This window comes from Hakea prostrata, chromosome 2 (genome assembly GCF_041222555.1).
Source record: "Hakea prostrata isolate BN-2017 chromosome 2, UWA_Hpros_2, whole genome shotgun sequence".
Classification (NCBI taxonomy): domain Eukaryota; kingdom Viridiplantae; phylum Streptophyta; class Magnoliopsida; order Proteales; family Proteaceae; genus Hakea; species Hakea prostrata.
This window is the reverse complement of record NC_142601.1, coordinates 62,466,628-62,492,341: the sequence shown is the minus strand read 5'-3', so window position 1 is coordinate 62,492,341 and position 25,714 is coordinate 62,466,628. Positions and strand designations below refer to the sequence as shown.

General features: G+C 38.1%; 1 protein-coding gene across 2 annotated transcripts in view; it reads left to right on the top strand.

The window, feature by feature from the left end:
* LOC149025516 (SCY1-like protein 2 A) overlaps window positions 1–25,105 on the top strand; it is a 29,860-nt gene extending 4,755 nt beyond the window's left edge. Inside the window, exons 3-14 of one of the 2 annotated variants that reach the window (XM_089145727.1) lie at window positions 356–466; window positions 3,317–3,499; window positions 4,300–4,426; window positions 5,549–5,610; window positions 5,745–5,831; window positions 7,420–7,506; window positions 10,214–10,327; window positions 13,938–14,066; window positions 15,890–15,952; window positions 22,405–22,566; window positions 23,211–23,329; window positions 23,502–25,105. In XM_089145727.1, coding sequence (XP_089001853.1) covers window positions 356–466; window positions 3,317–3,499; window positions 4,300–4,426; window positions 5,549–5,610; window positions 5,745–5,831; window positions 7,420–7,506; window positions 10,214–10,327; window positions 13,938–14,066; window positions 15,890–15,952; window positions 22,405–22,566; window positions 23,211–23,329; window positions 23,502–24,513 — 2,256 coding nt within the window. In that variant the 3' untranslated portion in view covers window positions 24,514–25,105. The remainder of the gene's footprint in view (window positions 1–355; window positions 467–3,316; window positions 3,500–4,299; window positions 4,427–5,548; window positions 5,611–5,744; window positions 5,832–7,419; window positions 7,507–10,213; window positions 10,328–13,937; window positions 14,067–15,889; window positions 15,953–22,404; window positions 22,567–23,210; window positions 23,330–23,501) is intronic. The other variant, XM_089145726.1, reaches the window with a different exon arrangement.
* The last annotated feature ends 609 nt before the right edge of the window (window positions 25,106–25,714 follow it).

Here is a 25,714-nt window from a genome sequence, read left to right as displayed (position 1 = left end):
AGGGGGCTGAAGTTCCCGACAATCAACTTGTAAAGGGTTTTCATAACCCATCTGTCATGTTTCAAGGAATAGTAGGCAAAAAGAAGTGATTGGGAAGAAATTTTGTCTAGATTACACATGCTTGTTTGGTTAACTAGAGGAAATAAAAGCATCTCAAAAATCTCCAAAAAATTTTGAATTCCTTGCCTGTGCTAAATTCCCAGGTCCTTTATTAACCACTACTAGAGCTGATATGACTGAATTTCTTCCCCCCCCCCCCCCCCCAAAAAAAAAAAAAAAAAAAAGAAACAAAAATTCTCTATTTGGCTTGCGTTTGTTGTCTGATGTGTGTTAATAATATGATATGTTTTTGCAGACTGTATTTATTACGTCAAGTGGAGCTTGGAAACTTGGTGGGTTTGCCTTTGCCATCTCTGCAGAACGGACTTCAAGTGACTTGACTAATATGCAGCCTTTCCATTATGCTGTGAGTTTTTTCTGTTTAGCTTGCATAGAAAGACGTTTTTCATTTGATTTTACTCATAGTTCTCTTTCCTCTAGTCTTCCTATATAATATAAAATGGATAAATGACAATTGCCTCCCTTCTTACAACGACCTCCCTGCAATTTTCACGAATATCTACCTCCCCTCTTATATGGAAATCCTGACAATAACACCTCAGCCGATAGTTTTCCCTGTTAAGTGGAACAGAATGTGATTTTACCCCTGACTTTGTTAGAAGAATAAATTTTGAATTTCTGGTAGTAGCTAGCCAATTGAGAGTGGTGGTGTTACCATGGTGAATTGCTTGAGAGGCCAAATCCATCATCCAACGCTTCCTTCACCCTAAACAACATCCAGCCTTTTCAAAATCTTGGCAGAATCCTAAATTTTGGCCTTTGACTTTCACTGTGTTGCCCTAACTTTGAACCATATAAATTAAAAGTTAGGAATTGATGGATGAGTCTGAAATGGGGAAAAACAGACCAGTTTGCTCTCAAAGCAATCAGAAATGAGGAATAGAGGAATAGAGGAAAACTGTGTCTGATTCGTCCAGTTTGCTCTCAAGGCAATTAGAAATGAGGAATAGAGGAAAACTGTGTCTGATTTGTCTCAGTTTGATCCTAATTTCAAGCCCAGGTTCATATGCTCATCAATCTCTGAGAACAGAAACATTGTACAAGAATATACAATCTCATTCATGCTGATTTGGTCTTCAATCTATACAAGAACAGGGGATATTAGTTTACCAAGATAATAACCAACTTTATCTTTCAAGTAAGAGAAATCTTGTAAATTATGAAGATCTATTCTTAACCATTTATGTGTTGCAGATGTGAACCAGAACATATGTTTCAGAAGAGCTACTAAAATTGGAGACTTCAATTGACAGATAAAGAGATTGAAAATATAAAACTATCCACTGTTCTTACACAGTTCCAGATCATCTCTCCTACCCCATTCTTTTATTTTCTCTTTAAGCAAGTAAACGCAAGGTCACTTAGTTTCTTATTCACTTGAATGATTTCCAATTTATGAGGGAAAGAATGGCTGAAGATCCAGAAAATGTCATAAAACATAAGAAGTAGATCTTCTCCAATTTGTAATTTGAGTCTTAGATTTGTTAGTTGGAGGGAAAACTTTGCAACTAGGAAGATCTATTTTGTGGTCAAGCATTGAATAAGCAAGAAAGCAAGACAGAAGAAGATGAAGAGATTGGAGGGAGCAGCAGTGGTGGAAAAGTTTGGAGGTTGTGTTCCGAAGAAGGAAGAAGATGGGTGAAGGGGATATTCCTTCACCCACCTTATTAGGTTTATGGGTATTTTGGTCTTTAAATGACAAGATCATATTAAATAAGGGCATTTAGGACTTTTTAAAAAAAAAGAAAAAACAATTAACAGATCTTGTACCACCTAATGGGGAAAAGTAATGGTAGGGAGGCTATTGTTAGGGTTTCCAGGTAAGAGGATTGCTATGTGTCATTTGCCACAATTGAGGGGAGGAACCTTGTTATTTGCGCATATAACATTGTTGCTGTAACAACTTGGCATAACTATTGCAAGTTTTTGATCTGGGAACTCTGCTGTAATTGTTGAGGTGAATTAGCTACCACCTCTTGATCTAAGGTAGCATCTTTTGTTTTCCTTTTTATGCATTCATATCTTTTGATCTTTATTTATTTTATAAAGATATCGTATTGAATTATTACCTTTTGATGGATTAATGTTGCAAATCTTGAGGCTCCGTAACCCTCTCCCAGAAGAAAGTGAAGAACCTTTCTAATTTCTTCTATGGCTCTTTGACAGCAGTATGCCTTATTGACCCTCGACAAGTTTATGTTGAATTATGTTTATTTTTGATGTATGTGCTTATATCATAAGTCATAACCAATCTTTTTGTTTATTATATGCTGGTTCTTACATTAGGTTCTTACTATTATGATTGTATCATATTGCATTGATGGCTTCTATGTTGCATATAAGCATTTATTTAAAATTTTTAATTGTATATTCTATAAATTGATGTACGGCATGCTTCTGGGTTTTCCCCAGGTAGGTGCTTTGTTGCCCCTCCAACACCTTGAGTTGCTAGTCACTGTGACACTGCTATAGCAGTGATCCTTCTCTCTAATGGTCTCACCCAATTCTTTATTTTCACCTCTCTCCCTTTCTACGGCTCTCCTTGGTCTCCAGTCTCTGTTCTCCTGTGAGATTGGAATTCTTATATGTTAACTTTTGTATTCTATTTCACTAATTACCTCCAGTCTCCGAGGTACTCATTCATTTAACCTTTGTTTGCGTAATCTGATATTCTAGATTCCTGTGTGATCTTCAGTTGTTGTAACAGGTCCAGTGATGCTTTTGGTCTAAATCCTTTGTCTGGTTCCCTGTTTTTTACATTTTAAAATTGAAATTTCTGATTAATTTGCTTGTTGGTTTTGGTTTCAGATTTGACACAGTAAGTGTCCAGCAATGAACCCTATGGTTCATTTAAAAATGTCTTGTCATTTCCACAGTTCTGCTGCCATTTTCACCTCTTCCTATTCGGGTTCTTATATATTGCAAGTGAAGTGTTGGATGTTGGAGATAGAGAAGGAGCATTGCAAACCCATTTCACTTCTTCCTTTTCTTGATGCTTGGCCAAGCAATTTTTTCTTCTGAAATATCTGGCATAAGCGGCTGTTGTCTTTCTCTTCCTCTCTCCCCTTCTAAATTGTTTGAGACCAAACTGAATCCAATTACTGTGTAATAAACATGCTTGGCATTACTTAGCTAAATCTTAATGATCTGTCATTAGTTGCTGTCTTTTTAGCTGTTGATTCATGACTGCTTGCAGGAGTATGATGTTGAGGATTCTGTACTGCCTATTCAACCATCTATAAATTACACGGCTCCTGAATTGGTTCGGAGTAAACAATCGACAGTTGGATGTTCTTGTGACTTGTTCAGTTTTGGATGCCTTGTGTACCACTTGGTTGCTCGGAAGCCTCTTTTAGACTGCCACAACAATGTTAAAATGGTAATCCTCTATATGGATGGTGTTATTTCCCAAAGAAGGCATTATAAGCACTGTTACTTGTCCACTTTTTACTGCATTTGTTGCTCTGTCCTCTTCATTTTAGAGGATTATTGCATGGTTACTGTGTTTTCTCTTACAAGTGGATGCTGCTGTTTCAGATTTTTTTTTTGTTTCTCTCTCATGGAGAATTTCAAGCCTTCTTCTGGATTTTTTTCTTCATTCTTTTTCAATAATCTATTTCTAGAACTCAAATTTTTCTTCATTATTTTTCAATATTCTATTTCTAGAACTTGAATCAGGATTTATGAACTTTTTCCATGTTGTCAATATATAACATGATCAAAGTACCAAATGGAATTGAACAAAAGAGAAACAAATATTCAGAGTGAGGGAGAAAGCCATAGATCGAGAGAATCTATAACTCAGGTGAACTTCTACTTTTAGTTGAGGTTGGTCGCTGCCAAAAGTTTCAGGTTGGACTAATGGGTGATAATTTGTTTCGCTTATATCCCTTGGGTTTTATCACCTTGTCTTTAATTCTAGAGCTGGTCTCTTTTTGATGTGTTATCTCTATCTTCCTTTCTCATTGCTTTCTTTTAAAGTCATTGTCGTCATTAAACTAATAGTAACAGCAACACCACCACCAGTTACAATAACCTTTGGAAAGTAATAGTTTTGAGTTTTGACTGTGTTAAAGGATTTCCACACCGTTCATATTTCATAGTATGGTCCATATTTCTCATCATTGTTGCATTTTTGTTTGTTTAACTGCATGTTTCTTGTTGTTTTTTTTACCCCAGTACATGAATTGTCTGAATTATTTGTCAAACGAAGCTTTTTCAAGCATCCCACAAGAGTTAGTTACTGATCTGCGAAATATGCTCTCTGTAAATGAGGCTTCAAGACCAACTGCATTGGATTTTACTGGTAAGATATTGGACCTTTGAGCTTTAGTTGATTTAGTTTGTTAATGTTTCTTCTTGTGATAGATGCTTAGACTTTTCTCGTACTTTTCTCGTATAATATAGACAATGGAATTATCGTGTACAGTTGGAGAAATGTTTTGGGACTCTCTGATGTAGATTTATCACCAAGCTGTGCTTCTTTGCATTGGAAATTTGGAATAAGTCTAGGGTTGTGTTCCACACATGTTGGGCCTTTTATCCCATGGTTGTTCTATTTAATAAGCTGCTTTTATAGGCTGAATAAGATATGGGTAATTGGGTTGCCTATGGGCTAGCTATTTTAGTTTCCATCTGTAGTTTTTATTTAAGTGATTTTAGTAATCTTCTTATTTTTATTTAAAGGTTTTCGGGGTGCTGCTGTGCCTCGATTAAGACTATTTCGAGCCTATTTCAGTTCTTATTCTTTTTTAGTTACTGAATACCCTCATAGGTTAAGGATTGGATTAGGCATTTCCTTTTTAGTGTAGGACTGTATTTCTAAGTCTTTTGTATAAGGTTGTAATTTGTGAGGGGTTCAAGCTGTGAACATGAATTTTGATGTTAATAGCTTTTTCTGCTCCTCTTTTTCTCTTGTGGAGATTTGTTTTATGTTTGGTCAAGCCTGGTGGGGTTGGTGTTTGATCCAACAGACAACTTGCGGTGCGAAGCCTAGGTGGATTGTTTAAAGAATCAGTGTTTGATCCAATTGACAATTGTGGTGGGAAGCCTTGGTGGTTCTTTATTATTGTTCCATTCTTGTTCTACAGTCAGGCCAATCTGATCACAAGGTTTATTCATCATCAACAAAGTAAATCTGGAACAAACACTTGCAACTGTTCTTCTTCCCTTCTAGAAGGTCACTCCTAGGGCTGGCCCCAGTTTCATGCCCATGCACTCATCCTATTGTCTGAATCTACCCTTGAAGCTTGGGAACCTTGAAGCTACTGCGGTTATAACTTAAAATAAAATTAATTTGTACAACATGGATGCCAGTGATGCAGTGTAGTTGGACCCCGAAGATGCACTTAATGTCCACATTCTTGCACCGTAGTTTATTTTCTTGATTTTGTCATTCTATTTTGAAAATCATCTTCATTCTTTGCAGGTTCTTCATTTTTCCGGGATGATACTAGGTTGCGTGCTCTACGGTTCTTGGATCACATGCTTGTATGTTTCTATATAATTCTGTTTGGAAGTTATTGAAATAATGCTTTCTTGATGCCCCTTGAATGAGAATATAAAGGCAAAAGACAATGTTGGATAGAGGACTTTGCAAATTGATGAACTTCATCTGTCTGCAGGAAAGGGATAATATGCAGAAGTCTGAGTTTTTGAAGGCATTATCTGATATGTGGAAAGATTTTGATTCCCGTGTATTGCGGTATAAGGTTGAGTTATCTCTTGTACCATTTGCTGTACCTGTTGGTATAATTCACTAAATAGATATATATTTTTCTAGGTAAACACTAAATAGATAGATAGGTATGTCATGAAATATGTGAGGCTGCTTTTAGAAATGATTTTAATTCTTTTACACCCATTTATATGTTGTTGGTTTATCTCTCTTTCATATTTCAGTTGAAAGAACTTCTATTGTTGAATTATATTAGGGTGAGTGGGAATTCGTTAAGGTAATAAGAGAATATAAGGAGAGAGACTCTGCAGATTCAAGAGAATATCCTCCAATGCTTTTGCAAGCTTTGGAAAAGCAAAACAGTATAGGAGAGGACAATAACTGAAATAAATTATAAGAAATACTGTTCCTACAGTCCTACCTTGTTTGATTTGACTACCATTTCTGATTTCTGTTCTTAGAACGGAGTTTCTTGGAATCTAGTTAATCTCATAGGAGTCTGGAGAGGTTTCCTATCACATTGATGAACATGTTGCTTTAGTGAGATGGATTCAGTGTATATAGGAGATGACCTTGCTATTTAAATATGATGTATGGGAAGTTGGGGGTTTAGATGGTGTTCTGTATCTTCTACTCTACTTTTCTATATCTGTTTATTCATGACACATGTGCTACTGTTTCACCTAAAGGCTCAAAACGATCAGGGAGGGCAACATGAATGTTAACATCAATGCATAGAAACAGGTTTTAGGATGAAAATAACTATTAATGTAATTACTTTGACAAGTTTGTCAAAGGTTGGAGATGGTAGTTCATATTTGATGCATTTTATATCACATACATAGATCCTTCATTTACCCTCTTCTTGGAAGTTGACATTTTTAAGTGTGCTATTACCTCAAAATCATAGTTTGGTTTGAATTTCTTGTAGGTATAGGAACAATACATGAGAAGGTCAGAAGTCCTTTCTGGTGTACACGTGTCCAAAGTAATCTCTTAAAGATCCTGCTGCCAATTTTGTAAAGGACTTCAGCACCTAGAAACAGGGAAATCCTTAAAGATACTGGCCTGGATACAGTGGCTTTTGGATGGCACTTTTAATGAGATGGAGAGCTTCTTCAGAGAGGCCCAAGATGCATTATGCATTTGGAGGGGGGGGTGTTTGTGTCCATCCTTCTCCCAAAGCTGTATTTAAACTACCATTAGGGTAAAGAATTGTAATGAATTTTGAAATCATAGCTGCTCACTGTAAGGGAAAAAAAAGGAAAGAGAGAAGGAAAAATGATAAAAAAATGTTTGAAAGGAAGATACAAGTTTATTCATATCTGAGAAGTAAAACAGTGCGTTGTTGTACTTTTAAAAGTGCCATTCCAAGATTTACAACAGTATCTCTTTTGTGATGCCAACCTAAGGCAGTATTTTTTTTTGGGGGGGGGGGGGGGGGGCTCTAATTACATATCACAGAGTCAAAATCTGCTTTATCAGACTAACTGTTCTTGTTTGACTGCAGTTTTGTGGGAAGCAATATATATTTTTTGTGTTGGATTCATATCTGTCATGTATACAAGTTTAATTGAATCTAAATGAATTGGCTAAGCTTTTGGTATTATGATTCCTTGTAGGTACTCTCGCCTTTATGTGCAGAACTTCGGAATATGGTTATGCAACCGATGATATTGCCCATGGTTCTCACTATAGCAGAGTCCCAGGTACTGTATTTAGGCAATATTTGCAATTCATGTTTTTTTGTGTCTATTAAAAGTTTGTCTTTGCAGGGTATGATTATTATTTCATAAATACACTGATATTTAGTGTTGGGATGGTTAGCTTTCATAAAGAAACTCAACTGCAATCTTTTAAGAGTTTTGATAATAAAATTAATACTTGAGGTTGCATTCTAGTGTTGTAGTAATGATGCTTTTGATGGTTGAATTAATAATGTGGTTTATCTTTTCAATTGGGGTTATTAATTTATGATCATCAAAGGCACATGCAAGAAATCCTATCCTAGCACCTGATTTTCTATCATCCTTATATGCTATCAGGCAATTCAGGTGGAACTCAGTTTGATCACATTTTTATGCCTCAACCAAGCTTAATTATGTGGCAAGTTTTGAGTCCAACTTTATTTGGGGCCTCCAACTCCTTTGATGCAAAGGAAAATGTTCCTCTGTGGCTATCTTTTGTAATGATTCCCCCAGGAATATGCACATTCTAGCCTCCTGGGGCATCTCCCTCCATCTAAGCCCCTGATGTTCAACCTATTTGGATGATGTACTTCTTATTGGGAGTTTTGTAATTAGATTGTTCATTTACCCAAAGAACAAGGTTTCGAGTACAACCTGATCTTGCTCAGTGTCAAGAAAATGCTAGAGAGTTGGCTGAAAAACAACTACTTAAACAATGCTGGATGCTGAAAACTACTGGGTAGATTGTGCAGTGGTAATTCTAGGGGCCATTCTAATTATCATGGGTCCAAACTTGACACTTGATCATGGTAGGAGAACCTGTGAGATCTCGCTTTTTTGTTTAGCAAGATGAGATGATGTGTGAGCCAGATGTGCTTAACGCATAGGAGTCTCAACTCTAGAGTTGTTACTTGGATGGTTGGATTATCGGTTGAGAACTTAACAAAAGTACATCCCCTAGATCCACCACTAATATGGGCTTGTTTTCCTCATAGATCAAGAATTTGTGAGATCTTGTGAAATTGTCGCACTGTTTTGGAAATGCATGATTAGATCAATGATGATCCAAAAGACTACCACAACTTGTGAGAAATCTTCAGTGGGTATTTTATTATTATTATTATTTTTTTTGGGGGGGGGGGGTTGGTTTTAAGTATCTAGTATAATTTGAGGCCAATAAACACAATGACAATGTTATTTTTGCCTAAAACCTAACCCAAAATGGTGTTCTTGATCTGCACATGCCTGGCTGTGTGTGAGCGAAATTGGAAATCTGGAACATTTAGTTTTACAAATGTAAATATGAATATTATGTAAGAGAACATTAAAATTTTCATTAAGATGCAACAACGAATACAAGAACAAGTAGAATTCAATATACAAGTACCCTAGGGTAATGTAGTACTGTATTTGAATGATCAAAACAGTAGCCAAATAGGACCTTTCACAGGGAATCAACTTCAGATTTGATAGACTTAAGATAGATAAAATTCAGATATAATGGAGGGCTGAAAACCGAAGTGGTAGAACAAGGATATTGGTTTAAGAACAAGGACTAACTAGGTCTTCAAAACAGTAGTATGCTATAAAGAAGAATGGATGGAACAATATAAGAGAATTAAGAGAACAATAAGGACAACAAAATAACATGTAACACCCGGGCTTCTCACCGCAAGGTGGATCGATTGGATCAAACACCAACCTTCCTTGATCAAACACAAGGAGTCTTAACACCCGGGCTTCTCACCGCAAGGTGGATCGATTGGATCGAACACCAATCTACCTTGATCAAACACAAGGATTCTCCAAGAAGAGGGATGCTAGCAAGCAATTTGATTTCAATTCATAAGTTGTTTTTTCATCACTTACATAAGTCTCTTATATAGCACTCTAAAGAGACATAAACATTAAGGGTAACATCCAACCACTAGCTAACACAACCTACTACAAACATTAATGGAAACATCCAACTACTACCCAAGACCACTAGTCAAAACAATAATGGAAACATCCAACTACCACCCAACACCACTAGTCAAAACAATAATAGAAATATCCACCTACTATACCCCACCACTAACCACACCACCTACTAGCTCCTTTTGTTGACTTTTCAAAGCTAGACTTGGGCTTAGTTCAAAATAGTGGGCTGATATTCTTCTTCCACTAAAGTGATCCAAGCCCATGAAACCATGGGCTCATTTTAACCCACTCCAATAGTCCTAGCCCATGCAAGCCATGGGCTGTTTTGGGTCATGTCCCTAGGCTTTAATGGGCTTGAGCTTTGGGCTTTTCTCTCTTTTGTATCTGCTGCCAATTCTGCATCATAGGGAATGTGTCGTATGGCCATGGACTATTATTCGGTTATGGAACTGGCATAACTGGTTGTGCTGGTCCTGATGGATATCCAAAGATGGATCCCTCAAATGATGCACTTGGTCCATCCCCATACCCATATGCAAACACACTACTAGCATGAGTAGATGAATCACCATATGCTCCACCATATCAATATCTGTGGCCATAATCCCCGTACAGTACAACCCCTTGGAATTTAAGAGTTAAAGGTAGATTTGTGGTGCCAATGAATGAAAGTAGATAGTGGAAGTTGTGATTGTCTTGTATATTTTATGCTTGAGAGTCGAGATAAATCTGGTGTGCCGGTTGAGATCATGGAATAATGTTTTTCTTCCCCCTGCCCCTTCAAATATTGTCTGTGTTTTTATAGGATAAAACTGATTTTGAGCTATCAACACTTCCGGCTTTAGTTCCTGTTCTGAGTATGGCAGCTGGCGAGACACTACTGCTTCTTGTTAAACACGCAGAGCTGATTATTAACAAGGTAACTATAATTGCTTTGCCATCTGTCTGCTACCTATTTGAAGAAGCTTTTGCAAGTTTTTCTCCTGGATTTTTTGTGTGTTGGGGGGGGGGGGGAGGTGGTGTATCTTAGGGATATTTATCTCAATACACTGTATGTGTAAGTATAATATTCTTAAATACTTCAATTTATCCTGTTGATTGAAATGACCAACTAAGTCACCCTAGTGTGCATGGATGATGTGATAATGCCTGACAATTTGCTTGTGACTTCCTGTCTAGTTGATAGGTAGAGGCCTAACACTGGAAAATTTATTTGTAGGTACTATGTGTTTAGTATAACAGAACTCAATTCTGGCTGCCAGAAATGTAAAATCTGGCTCTTCATTATTCCACAGTGCTACCTTCCTTTGGAGTGATACAGCCATGAACCATAATTTCATTCTATTTCTGTGGACAAATTGATGCTGGCAGGTGTCAGTGGAAACCTATCTAGTTCTCAGATGAGCCCACGGAATGAACTGATTAGAAAGTACTGTACATTGTGAAATATGCCACCAGTGTACAGTAACTGTGCAACTTGACTAAACTTGACTAAGCTTTATTAACTAAATCTGGTCAACTACAAGGGTTCTGTCTGCTATGCAATTCTATTCAAATCCATAATTGCTGTCACCTGTCCACGTGATTGCCTTCCTCACTTTTCCAAAAGTAATTTTAGGTCTGCTGGTTGCTCCCTTGTCTCCTCCATTGTGGGTCATAACAGTCCTGTCTTTTCAGTAGCCTTAATTTTGATCAGTGAAGCTAATTGATTTTTTTTATTGGAAAATTCACTTGTCTTGTGCTTGAGTGAAGTATCATCAGAATCAAACATTAGCCAGGAAAGTTGCTGAAAAAATCCCTGATGTTACTCATTAAACTGTAGTTTTGAAGTAACACGACAAAGAGTAACAGGGGAAACTATTTTCTGCATTATATGTAAACTAGAATCTCAGCCCAAGGAGGGTACAAATAATGATTACTACTGAGTACTACTCCGCTTTGGGGTTGGGATTTTTTTTGGGTGGTTCAAGTATTCCATTAGTTCCCCGTTCCCTCCTCTTATGTTTTGTTGTTACTTGACAGTGTGTCAAACTGTCTAGTTGGGGAGAATTCTATTTGGCTACCATGATATCCACTTTTGAATGTAATTAAATGCTACTCTCTCTTTTCAAAGTAGGTAGTTTTGTCAGAGCTAAATAAAAAAAGCTACAACAAAGTCTAAAACTGATACCTTTCCTTATCCCTCTCCTCAAAACCATATCTTTCATGTACACTTTGATAACCTCTTTGATCCTTTACAGTATGTTCATTTAGATCACCTCCTATGATAATCTTCTCTTTGACGAATTTGTTGCCTTAGTCCACTTGTCCTTTTCTGAAAATGTAACCTACTGGTTTCATACAATCCTACTTGAGGTGGTGAGTGTGCACTAATTATATTTACAATCTCTTTCTCCCTCACAAGCTTAATGGATATACTATCGCCAAATCTATTACCAACCAGCACATCATTCTTTAAATCTTTATCCACTATTCTGCCCACTCCACTTTTATTACTTTTATCCCAGTGTACCAAAGTTCAAAGTTATCCAACTCCTTAGCTTTTTGCCTTTCCATCTAGTCTTGTGAATACAAGCTATATTAATCTGTCTTCTCCCCATAACGTCTACCAGTTCTAGGCTCTTTCCTGTTAAAGATCTTATCTTCCAAGATTCGATCTGATCCTACGTTTCCAGACTAGCTTCCTCTCCTACACTCGTCCAGGGGCGAGAACCCATCCTTTGACACACTATCTAGTACCTAATTGTTTTACTTCTCTTATGAATGTGGATCTACTTGGAATCCTTTTCTTTTAAAGTATAGACTAGTTAAGAAGAATCACAAATTAAGATAAAGAATAGTGGGGGTCCAAGTTTATGAATTCTCAATTATAACTGGTGGGTTACATCAAGGATCAGCTTTAAGCTATTACTTGATTGCGCTTATCATGACGATTTAATCAGAAATATTTAGTATGAGGTTCCTTGGTGTATGTTTTGTACTTATGTTATTGTTTTGGTGGTGGAGACAAAAGCATGAATGTCAAGTTGGAGGTATGGTGATCGACCTTGGAATAGGAATATTTTTAAATTTAGTAGAATGAAAAATGTAGTATTGGGTGTGTAACTTTGGTGATACTAGGTTAGATAATGAGTTGGTGAGATTTGACAAGAGGGAGACTTTCCAAGTGATTATTTTAGGTATACTTACTCAATCGTGGATAGAGAAGGTGATATAGAAGATGATGTTTCACGAAGAACTAAAATAGGATGGATGAAGTGGAGAGGCGTGCTAGATTTGTGTGGTTGGCATATCCTTTAAGACTTGGAAGGAAAGTTTTATTAGATTGTCATATAACCAGCTATGGTGGATGTTGTAGAGTGTTGGGTAATTAAGAAGCATCATATGGATAGATGTAGGTATAGCTGAATTGAGGCTGTTTTGATGAATCAGTGGCAAAACTAGGAATAGTAATATAAGAAATGATCATCTTAGATTTGGCTTGACAATAACCTTGATAGAGGGTAAAACCATGGGAAAGTCATATTGAGGGGGCATGGCCATGTTCAGGAGAGGCCGTTGAATACTCCAGGTAGAGGAGTTATTTGATCTATTTTGAAGAAATTAAAGAGCCAGTGGTAGATCCAGAATGTCCTCAGGAGGAGTGGTGGAAAATGACATGCATGGTTTAGGCTTTGTATCAGGTGCGACCTCAGGTAGAGCTTCTTGGAGGGCAAGGATCCATGTTGATGTAGCTGACCCCATTTAATTGGTATAAGGCTGAGATATTGTTGTTTTTGGGAACTAGGTATTAATCACTGAACCTTAACACGTGTATTTATAAAAGATGGATCATCTTTGAAGAACAGGAGTAGCAGCTGCTTGCTGGTAGCAGTGTAATATGGTCGATCTATGTAGGCCAAAGCCTCCAGATGTTCAAGTCAAACCCATCAACCTTATTGAATCAAAGGGTGAGAAAGAAGCCCATTTTAAAATATATGATGATTAACAAACAAACCAAGGAAGACTTTTAAGTACTGAAACTTGCAAATCCTTATCCTTCCTTCTTAGATAGTGCTCCAAGAGTGTGTAGTTGACACTTGGACAGTGCCTTGCCAGCGTGGTGGCGTGAGGAGCTACTCTTGAAGGAAGCTCTGCAGCAGGAACCTACTTGGAACTCCTGCAAGAAGAAAATAGAGCATTAAGGTGACTGTATGCTTTAACATCATAGACTTCCTGATTATGTTTGGTCTTCCCAAGTGTCCTAAAATTGTAGGAACCTCCAAACTTAAAGTTTACTGCTTCTCTATTAATAAAACCCCCAACAAATCTAGGAATGTTGTGAATGTGATGTCTAACATCTTATCTGTTTTCCCTTTTAGCAATTAATGATAATGATGCTTTAACCTTTACTAGATCCTGTATCTGTGGCTGTTGGAACCTGGTTCTGTATCTTCATTGGATTGTCTTGTGATGTTACTTGTCTTTGGAAACTATGAATTTTGCATTCAAAATCTAATTGCTATCTAATTTGTTCTATGACTACCTAGACCAGTCAGGAGCACTTAGTTTCATATGTACTTCCTTTGCTCGTTCGAGCTTATGATGATACTGATGCTCGCATACAAGAAGAAGTTTTGAGAAGAACAGTTTCCCTGGCGAAGCAACTGGATGTTCAGGTGATTATCCTTTGGTCCTCAATTTTCTACTTCTTTGACCTGACATTTTTTTGTTGAGCTGTAATTAAACTCATCTTCTACCGTAGAATTTCATGGCTGATGGCTGTCCTCATTACTAAAATTCTTTTTTCTATATTAGCTTTATTGGTATTTCTTTGCCTTGGTTAAACTTAAAACTTGTAGGACACTTAACATTATAGCATTGCAAGTCCTGTAGTTGCCTATTTTTATCAATAGGACTGAGAAACCCCTACCTAAGGTTTAAGTATCAAGGTGGGACTTGGGGTACTGTCTCATGTTGAGGATTTTACAATCCTTATGATGGGTATCACAAAATCAGGACTGTGTGGATTGCTGCATGCAGAAAGAGAGAAATAGAACCAGAGAAGTGAAAAAAGTTACCACGAGGAGCAAAGAGGCTCACATTTAGTATGTATAATCAAGAGTGAGTTTTTTTTTTTTAATATTCAATAGTCAAAACACATGTTACAAGACAACTACACCCTACCTACTCATGTACATATGAAAACACAAGGTAATCAATGATAACCGAACTTACTAAGATGATGGTAAACATAACAAGATCTGAACTTTTAACAGTACCACTGAAACTGGGGCGTATACATCACTCTTGCTCTGCTTGGAAGAACATTTGCAACTGGTGGGATGAAACAATGGCTTGGTGAATATCACCCAAGTGATCTGCCGAAACAACTAACAGATTGGCCATAAGTTTTCTAAAAATTGCATCTCTTTACAAATGACAGCTTACTTCAATATACTTGGTCATATGTTTTAAATCATTAAACACTGGATTACTTGCTATTTTTTTGTTTTTGACGGGGAGATGAAAGGAGTACTTGCTATATAACTGGGTGCTTGATTGTGACAGAACATATACATACCTATGGGTTTGAAACCTGCCTGAATTCTGGAAGATAGGATCTCAAGATTCTCAACCACATTAACTAGATTTAGAATTTGTGTAAAAAAAGTTGACTAGGAGGCTGCCCACTGGATCTGCGTTATCATAAATGGGGCTCCAGCTAAGGGCCTTGTCCATAGACCTAATGGTCATGCTAATATGGATATTTAGATAAAGACTGCAGTTGTGCTGATGCCGATAGACGATACACCATACTATTTTTTCTGTTTGTTAAGATCTTGTCAGGTAGAGGAGTGAAAAGGAGATTACTGGGGCCAAGCGTAGAAAAAGGTATGGGTGCTACAGCCCCATACGAGTATAGCTTAATCCATGGACAATGAGTCCAATTTTCTGGAAAAACCTTAAAAGTAGATGTGGTATTCCGTATAAGGTTACGGTGGTTTGAAGTCTTTTCTATATCAATTTCAGATGCTTCGCATCAATTGTCAAACTTTTAGGTTTTCTTTGATGATAATTCTTTAAATCCAATTCGGTTGAAAAATCTTCAAAAGTAGATATGGTATACCATTTATTCTTTTATAATTGTGGTTCAGAAGTTGCACTCTGAATAAAGTAGATTGCCCATTCTAACCTGAAGCACATTTTGGATACTTGTACTATTCTCATGGAGTATCTTTGCAGATTTATGATTACCCCCAACAATCTTATCGTTTTTTTAAAGCTTTTGACATTGTGCATGGTTTTCAGTAGTTCTTATTATCACATAAGATAACAGTCTTATTTTCATGAGTCTTACAGCCTGTGGGTTACTCCTCTTCTTCTCCCCCCACCCCCCTTTTTCCTCTTTTATCCTCAACCTTTTTTTTTTGTTGTGTCAATTTACTCTGACCTGCTCTGGGTTATAACCAATCTCATTTATCTAATTTTGAATATTCAGCTAGTGAAGCAGGCGATTTTACCTCGAGTTCATGGCTTGGCACTGAAAACTACAGTGGCTGCGGTATGTAGGAGATATTTGTTGTGCTACATTTGTTTCTATGGGTGGTAATGCTTAACTAATTTTTAACTGTTGATAATTTATATAGTCTCAAAGTTGTGGAATTTATGGAACATGATGAGAAAACTACAGATCAAGCATTGTTATCTGAAATATAGTGTCCAAAATATTATTATTGAAAAAATTTGATAGCATTGGGATGTGTGGGTGGCATTTCTTAAGTGTGAAATCTAGCTTCTTATCATTCATCATATCATATATTTCATAGCATCTTTAGCTTGACATGGTTTGGCAAAATATTTTGGTTTCAATTGGCCTCGACCCGAAACGTCACAGGAAGTGCAAAAGCAAAAGGGAAAAAAAAAAAAAAAAAAAAAAACAGTTTTTAGGAACTTCAATCTCAGTTGATGGAATTCAGCTTTTATTCTCAGAGCTCCTCTTGTTTAGGATTCAGGATTTGTAGAATATTATAGTTAGGCTGAATTCCAATTTCCTAAAATGCTTCAAAAAATTTCAGACTTTATGAATCATTAGGATTCAAACCCTGCAAAGAGATATATGGCTTGACGCTTAAGAAAGAGATATGCCCTCAAATTGCTAGAATGCTTCGAAATTTTTGGACACTAATGAATCGTGGGTGAATCAAACCTCACAAAGAGATAGTAGGGTTTGAACTTGAGAAAAAAAATGTTATCCTATCCACTTTGAACGTAGGGCTTTGTTAAAGTGCTGAGAGGGGAGTGTTGTGTACCATATGATGATGGGATATTGTTGAGTTTTAATGTGTTTTCAGTCATTTATGTTTATCATAATTGGACTTAGGCTTCTAATAGTAATTTGTTTAATATAATATTAATATAGTATATGATGAGGCCTAAACCATGATAGATGCTACTAATTCTGAATATATTTTTCTGTTCTTCTAATTCTGGTTTCATTGGTTTCACATGTTATATTATTTTTGACATGCTGATACAACACCTTTTTTTTTTTTTTTTTTTGGGGGGGGGGGGGGGGAATGCTGATACAGAACCTTAACAAAATATGAACTGTATAATGACTGATATATTGGTACTTATCAAATACACTTGATACAGTTCTTACAGTTCTTATACACTATTATATTCATTCAATGACTCAACACACTTGCCAAAAACTCCTCAAAGGCATCACAGTCAATTTTGTTTGGCAAAATCAAATTGACTCCTTGTTTTTATTTCTAAAAGTGACTTTAGTAATGTTATCTTCATTAGATAATTAAAGAACTTGCAATAAAGGTTTGAAACTAGATTTGCACAAGAACAGTATTCTATCCTTGGATAATCAAATCTGACTTAGACCATCTGTGCTTTGATGAGTGAATACTGATCAGGAATTAACCTTGATTATCTGTGAGAAAGTAACCTTAGATGGCTTGGACTTGTGCAATGGAGAATCTTGATGCTCCAATACAGATGGGTGATTTGATTCAAATTGAATTATATGGAAGAGTTAGGAGTAGGCCTAAGCCTAAAATGACTATTTCTTTTCTTTTCTTTTTTTTTGGTTTTGGGGGGGGGGGGGGAGTTTGAAAAAATGACTAGGAAACGTGAGGAAAACAATGCATAGCTTAGAACTGTTTGTGACTAAATGCTACAGAAAATGTACAGGTCAATGCAGCTAACCAATCTCAGGAAGGTAGGCACTCTATCAAACCCTTGAAAGAGAACATTAATCAAAGAAAAGTAAGTAGTAATGTCACTTAAACTCGGGACTTAAGGTATTGCCTAAAACAGGAAGTGATAGGCACTCCATTGAACCCTTGAAAGCGAGCATTAATCAAAGAAAAGTAAGAAGCAATGGCACTTAAACTAGGGACTTAAGTTATTGCCTAAAACAGGAAGCAGAAAGTGATAGGCACTCTATCGAACCCTTGAAAACAAGCATTAATCAAAGAAAAGTAAGAAGCAATTGCACTTAAACTAGGGACTTAAGTTATTGTCTAAAAGAGAAAATTAAATAATTAATGGAATTCAAAACTCATGATCGTGATGAAATATAAATTAAATCCTAACCCCAGAACTAGAATTTAAATGTGGGTGAATGGTAACACTTGGAAATGGGAGTCCACGATGAATATCTCTTGAGATTATGAATAAAACATGAAATAATGGCCTATGTCTATAGGAGATGTGAGAAAAGAAATTATTCTAGCATGTCTTAATGAGTGGAGCACATAACAGATGTAATGGTGAGGGATACAATTACATAAATGCATATGCTCTGAGTCGGGGATGACATATTATGTTGATGTATTAGTGTATTGCCTAAAGCATCAACAGAAGACTAAGCACATAAATATATTTTTTTGGATGAATAAATAATTATATTAAGAAACAAGGGAACAAGAAGCAAGGCCTTCAAGAAGAAGACCGAAATGAAGAACTAAGACCCCAGGAGACAACAATAAGCTTGTCCCTTGGGGTATCATCAACCGGGGGGTGGGAAATAGCTAACAATTTAGAAGAAACATCGAAATAGATGGCATTCCAAATCCCATCAATAGAGCGGGATTTGGAAGTCCATCTCCTAAGGTTGTGCCCCACCAAAGGTGATGAATGGATGCACAATATACTAGCTTGCCAATCCGATCACAGATAGAAATACCTAAAAAGGTTCTCAGGATCCAAGATCAATCACGGGAAAAACCGAAAGACCGCCTCGAATGGAGTCAAATGGAGGCAAGGGCTTTTCTTTATATAGATCTGGAGAAAGGGCAAGAAAAAAAAAGGTGCTCTTGATCCTCCAAACCTTTCCAATAGAGGATGCAACTGGGGTTTGTGGGGATGTGGTGGCTAAAGAGAAAGGATTGGGTAGGGAGGGCATGGTTAAGGCTCTCCAAAGGGTTAGGGAATGACGGGGAATGAAGCCTTTGAACCAGACCAAGGGAGACCAGGGGGTTTAGGGTTGTGGGCTCTGAGGATGTTCCAGGCTAAGGCTGCGGTGAAGGTTTTGGAGGGGGAGGGAAGCCAAATGGGCGTATTAATTGAGGAGCTAGAGAGAGGGGGAAGAGTTTCCCAAACCTGTGTGAGCATGGGGATAGAGGCGGGGTTCTAGGACCCATTAGAGATGAAAATGGACAAAGGGGTAGATTTGGGGATGCGGGAGTTGTAGACCACACGGGGGCCAAAGAGGTTATAGAGAATGCCCATCGGATGCCACGGGTCAAGCCAAAAGGAAGTGGAAAAGCCTGAGGAGATAGTGGTAGAAATTGCCGAGATGGCGTGGGGTCAAAGCATGAGAATTTTCCTCCAAATCTAAGAGGGGTTAGAGGGCAAGGGGCAAGTCCAGAGGGAATTAGACTGGAGATGATAAGAGTAAACCCATTTAACCTAGATGAAATCATGTTTTGAGGCAATTTTCCAGATGAGTTTAAGGAGGCAGGCAAGGTTAACATCTGAGATCCGGTGGATTCCGAGGCCTCCCTCAGAAGTAGGGCGGCATATGGTTGACCAACTAGTCGGATGAAGGAAACGTGAGGTTTCCTGCCCTTCGAAAGGAAGGCTGAAACAAGGATTCCATAGCATGAATGGTGGATTTGGGAATGGAAAAGATCCCACACCAATAGAGATAGGAAGATTGCAGAACTGAGCGGATGAGGATGATTTTGCCAACAAAGGAAAGGAGCTTGCCCTTCCAGAGCTAGAGCTTCTTTCGAATATGATCAAGCATAGGGAGACATTGGTGGCGAGTGAGCCTATCGGGGATGAGCGGGAGGTCAAGATAGGCAACTGGGAAGGAACCAGGCTTAAAGCCCAAGAGCTGGAGAAGGGAGGCACGAAGCTGATTGGGGATCCCCGCAAGATAGATGGTGGACTTGTAGAGATTGACTTGAAGGCCAGAGAGGGATTCGAATTGGGAGAGAGAGGAGAGAATGGAGGAGATGGAGAGGTGATATGCTTTGGAGAAGATCATGAGATCGTCAACAAAGGTGAGATGGGTAAGATTAAGGGTTTTGCATTTAGGAATGGGGGAAATGTGGAGATGATCAGTTTTAGATTGGAGGATGCGGGAGAGAACCTCCAAAGCTAGGGAGAAGAGATAGGGGGAGAGGGGGCAACCTTGGCGAATACCAACTCGAGAGGGGAAGAAACCCGCAGGGGATCCGTTGGTGATAATGGAGAATCGGGGAGAAGAGATACAATATTCAATCCAGTGGATGAAAGGGGGGGGGAACCCATAGAAGAGAGGACCTCACTAATGAAGTCCCAGCGAATGGAGTCAAAGGCTTTGTGGAGGTCAACCTTAAGGAGAGCTGTCGGAGAGTGAGCAAATCTATCGAAGCCTCAGACAATTTTCGCACGAGAAGGGATGTTATCCGCAATACTACGGCCCGAGATGAAGGCGGATTGGTTCGGGCTCACAAGGGAGGGCATAACCTTCTTAAGCCTATTCACTAGAACCTTGGAAATGAATTTGTAAAGGAGGTTACAAAGAGAGACGGGGTAGAAATTGGTGAGAGAGGTTGCTCCTTGCTTTTTGGGAATGAGGCAGAGGAAAGTTTGGTTTATGGAAGGAAGTTGAGAAGGGTTAAAGAAGAAGCTCCGGATGGCCTGGGCAAGGTCATTCTCAATGAAGTCCCAAGAGGTGAGGAAGAAACCCATACTGAAGCCATCAGGATCTCTTCCGAGGAAGGGATAGCACTGAGAGAGGAGATAGAAGGGTCAATGAATTTATTAATGAGGTTGGGAGGGAGGGGGGAGTGAGGAGGGAGGGAAGTGGGGAGAAAGGAGCAATGTCATGGCTTCATCTCATTTTCACTGGCATTTGGTTAACCATTGATAGTTAAAAGGAAGATGATGATGAAACCAGCAATGCCATTAATTCAAATGCTAAAGATGAAATATAAAATAAGAATGCCAGTTTGAATATCCGAACAAGAAGTTGATAATCCAATGACAGTTTGAATACCCAACTGTTCTCCACACACTTAGCCTTCAACCTTCAATTATAACTCAAATAAATGATGAAAAGACTAAGGTGTAATTACATTCAAATAAAATAAAAACTCTGAACATTGTCTAATGTTCAAAAGAAAATAAGCATAGTGTAGGGAGTCCTAAACTAGAGAAAAAGATGATGTCTATTTTCAAAAGAGAGGAGACAATGTGGCTTCAGAGAAGAGAAGGGGATATGCATGAAAGAGAATCAAATAAGATAAAAAAAAAAAGGGATTAGAATCTGTAGAAGAAAAGAAAGGAAAGAGGGAAGAAGGGAGCTTGAAAGGAGAAAGTGGAAAGAAATTAAAATAAATAAATGAATATGGAAGGAAAGAGGGAGGTAAAGGGGGGGGGGGGGGAGAGAGAATGAAAGAGAGGGAGATTTTGGAAATCTTTATTTTCTTTTTTCTGTCTCTTTTCTTTCTATTTTTGCATCCTCTATCTTGTGCAAAATCCCCTTTGACAGTTCCTTGCTTGCAGCCCACTTTAGGTTACTGAAATTCCTTCTTTGCTGTTCAGTGTTTCAGTGAAATTTCTTTGCATCCTGCCTTTGATCACATATGTACTGATCCATATGTAGCTTGGCATCTAGATCGCATTAGATCTGTGCATTTGGCATAAGTTATGTGCAAAGCCCCCACAACCTTTAAGTATGAGACAAATGCATCATACAGTCTCACACTTATCAACACGTTATATGGTTTCATTTATATTAAATAAGGAATTAATGTAATCAATTAAATGGCTAAGTATGTATGAGATGCCAGCCTAAACTAAGACTATTGACGTGTATGGTTGAATATATTGATCAGATTTCACTAATCAAAGCTGATGGTAAAACCAGTAATGTCAACTAGAAATGCAATTGGTTGTTAGGGGTCAAAACTTATTTGGAAGATACTTGCTGAGATCTCCTGACAAAAAATGCATTTTCTTAAAACAACTAGCAACACAAAATAGGTTCATGTTTGTTTCCTACGAAATGGGGAAAAATTATCCAAACTATCAGACAGTACCAGTGTACCACCAAATGATATATTGGGGCTGCATATTAGTGATCCAGTTATGAGTTATGATGCTTCTCCTGTACGAATTTGGTCAATTCCCAGTGTTCCCTAAATGTTTATTGGTAATTGACTTGTCTATAACTGCATCAAATTATGAAGCATATAATTAAATGCCTGGATGACTCACCTGGATCTTATTTCAACTACTTGGGTTTGGTCAAACAATCCTGAATTGCTGTTCTGCATTCTCTCGCCTTGTCATTGTTTAAGGTAGATGCTCCACATGGAAAAACTTCAGACTAGTATCATCTAAATAAACTGGCTTATCATTGATTAGATGAATAGTGTTTTATTTGCTATTCTTCTCAAAGTCTAATGGGATTTACATGCTTGTAAGTCATACTTCGTATAGGTGGGTAACACTGTATTTGAATTATTAATATGATGATGAGGATGGCTTCATTGACAGGTCAGAGTGAATGCTTTGCTTTGCCTTAGTGATTTGGTTCCCACACTTGATAAACATGCTGTTCTGGATATCTTGCAAACCATCCAGCGTTGTACAGCTGTTGACCGTTCTGCTCCCACACTCATGTGCACACTTGGGGTTGCGAACTCAATTTTCAAGCAGGTAAGTCCTATCACCTGCAATGCCTAATTTGTTAAAGAGGAGTAACCCAAAGACAATGTATGCTTCTCAGATGATTTACTTTTTGTGTTACTTAAGTGTCAGCCTTAAAGCCTTGTGCCTCATGTGAAAGAAAAATAAAAGAGCCAGTTTTTCAAACATTTATTATCGTTACAGCCTCCATTTTTCTTCAGGTAAATATCATGTGGCAGGATTTTTTTTAAAGCAAATCATATTCTTATTGTAATGATTTTACCTGAAGAATTTCTTTTTCTTATGCTCTAAGAAAGAGGCATTAAATGTTAAGAATACAGAAAAGGAGGGGGGGTGTTTACAAGGGCTGATGTTAACATGAAATTGAACATGTGGGTAAATTTAGTTGGTCCCAATTTGGATAACCCTTCCTGCCCATCTATCTCTGCAAGGGCCAAAGAGAAAAGTAATCTGCACTCAAAGCCCAAAGAAATTTGAAACAGTAAAACTGTTGTATTCTACTATAAGAAGAAACTTTTCAAGAATGTGCGCTGTTTTTACTGTTTTTACCTGAAGGTGGTGTTTGATTGCTTTGGCCTTCATTAGTAGATGTGAGAAATTTGTTATTTGGAGAATGGCTGCTAATGTTCTTCTGTATGAATGTTATTTTTCAGTATGGCATAGAATTTACTGCAGAACATGTCCTTCCACTGCTTCTACCACTTCTTATAGCCCAACAATTGAATGTTCAGCAGTTTGCAAAGTACATGCTCTTCGTCAAGGATATACTAAGGTATTTCAATGCTTTACCCTTGTCACTATTTACCCCATTTTGCTCCAAAACTGCAGATTGATTTGTTTATATGTTTTAAGTAAATGGCCATACTTGATGAACAAAGTTTCTCCTACTATGGGGTCTGGGGCATACCCAGTCGAGATGTTTATGCTCTTCTTTAATGTTGTAGGAAGATAGAAGAGAAACGAGGTGTGTCAGTCGGTGATTCTGGAAATTCAGAAGTAAGGGTAACACCTGTTGCCAATGGCTTTCAGGCTGAATCATTGCGAAAACCTGCAGCATCAGTCTCTTCAGCGAAGGGCAGCGCAGGATGGGATGAAGATTGGGTTCTTGTCAAGAAGGGACCTGGAGCGACAGTGCAGCCATCTATATCCAACCCATCATCAACATTGCCAGTACCAGTTACACTGCCAAGCTTGATTGCTTCTGTGGAGCCACAATCCTTGATATCTTCAAATACTGGTTCGCAAACAACTTCATGTCCTCCAGTGGACATAGAATGGCCTCCTAGGACTTCATCTGCTGTTGCTCAACAAATAAGTGATGATGAAAAAACGAAGCAGAGTCCAGGAACGTCTGATGCTGGTATTGATGATATAGACCCTTTTGCTGATTGGCCCCCAAGGCCTAGCAACTCAGTGGGCAGTGTGGGGCCTGCTGCTACAAATAATTCAGTAGGGCTATCCTCACATTACCAGGGATCTACGTTGAAGATGACCCAAAGCAACTTCAGCACCGGCAGCAATCCAATTGGACTGTCAAAACATATTCAAGGTAGTTCTGGGATAAATTCCTCCAGCATGAACAGTGGTGTTTTCGGTATTAACAATTCTGTTCTTCCGAGACCAAATCAGGGTGGTTCTATTTCAACTACCAGCAATCTATACAGTGGGGGATCCAACCCCCAAAATTCTATTGGCTTCTTGAAATCAAATCAAGCGAACTCGAGTTTGGGCATGACAAACTCCAATACTTATGCAACAGGTGCATATACCGAAAAGAAAGCCAACAATCTTGGATCCATATTTGCGTCTTCCAAGAGTGAACAGATCATGCCAAGACTTGCCCCGCCTCCTCCAACTGCTGTGGGGAGGGGAAGAGGGAAGGGTGGCATGGGACATTCCCGGTCTAATCAAGCCAAATCTACTCCAGAGCAGCCAAACCTTCTGGATTTGCTATAGTGATCTTACCTGTATGGTCTGGGCATATTGGTGAAACAGCATCTGTAATTAGCCATTGGTTACATTCAAGTGCGCTGGATGGACAGGGTTCACTCGAGAGTTCAGAATCCTCCACTTCTCCCGTGGATGGGTAGCATTCATTTGTGGGAGTGTTTTAAGAGTGGTTTACTCGTAATGTATTCTTGTCGACAGTAGGAATTTTTCTTTTTCTTTCCCAGCCCCCTTTTTTGAGTTCACTTGTTCTTGTGTTCTTATGTTAGGTTAGTGTATTCTTTGCAACAAATCCAGCTCTGGGTCTTATTTTTATAGTAATAAAGAAATTAGAAGTTCTGAAAATTGTGCATGGAGTGAATGGATTATGCATCTTAACTGTCTCGTTTTTCCCATTTTTGTTGAGTTTGCATTTATCCAGAAGGCACTGAAGTAACTCCAGCAGCAGGAACAGGAAAATCCTGAAGCCAGGGAGTGAAAGTGGGCCAATTTTTCGAGCATTGCATCTACTGAGCCCTCCTTGCTAGTGCATCCACTAGGGACTTAGCATGAGCAAAATCCTTGAATTATGGGGGGTAATAACTTGAAAATGGAGCATGGGGTCGTCACTTTAAGAAGATGTCTACAGCCTATTTTCACCTTGGGTCAACCTGAAACCATCCTCTGCCACCCTTATTGATTTTGGTATAATATATGTATTTGCTCAGTTGCTTTTCAACTCTGTTTCCATGCGAAATTTTTGGTTCTTTTCTTTTCCACTCGGTGAGAATGGAATCAGGAAATAAGAATCATGAGAGGACATGAGAAATAGGATGATAAGACATAGGTAGAAATTACCCACATAAGCAATAGTTGCCCGCGTAGCAGGGTGGAAAAGAGTAGAAAGGATAAACTTATATTAAGAGAATGCCTTACTTTGCTTTATACGATATAGTGAAAGAAAAAGGAAAAAGCCAGTAGTAAATGTGTTGGTGGTGTTGATGAATTATTATTTATCCAGTAGAATAGCCTCGAAAGGCCAAACCAAGAGAATCAAAGTTGAAAAAGGATGGAAAGCGATCTGTCCTGGCCAAGAATGGGAACTCTCATGCATTATTATTTTGGCAGAGAACCAAAAACAAAAGAGCCCACATTTTCGAATATGAATCATTGCTAATTTGCTATATCTTCCCTTCCTCTACCTTGTGGGTGTCACATGTCTTTGCAGAAC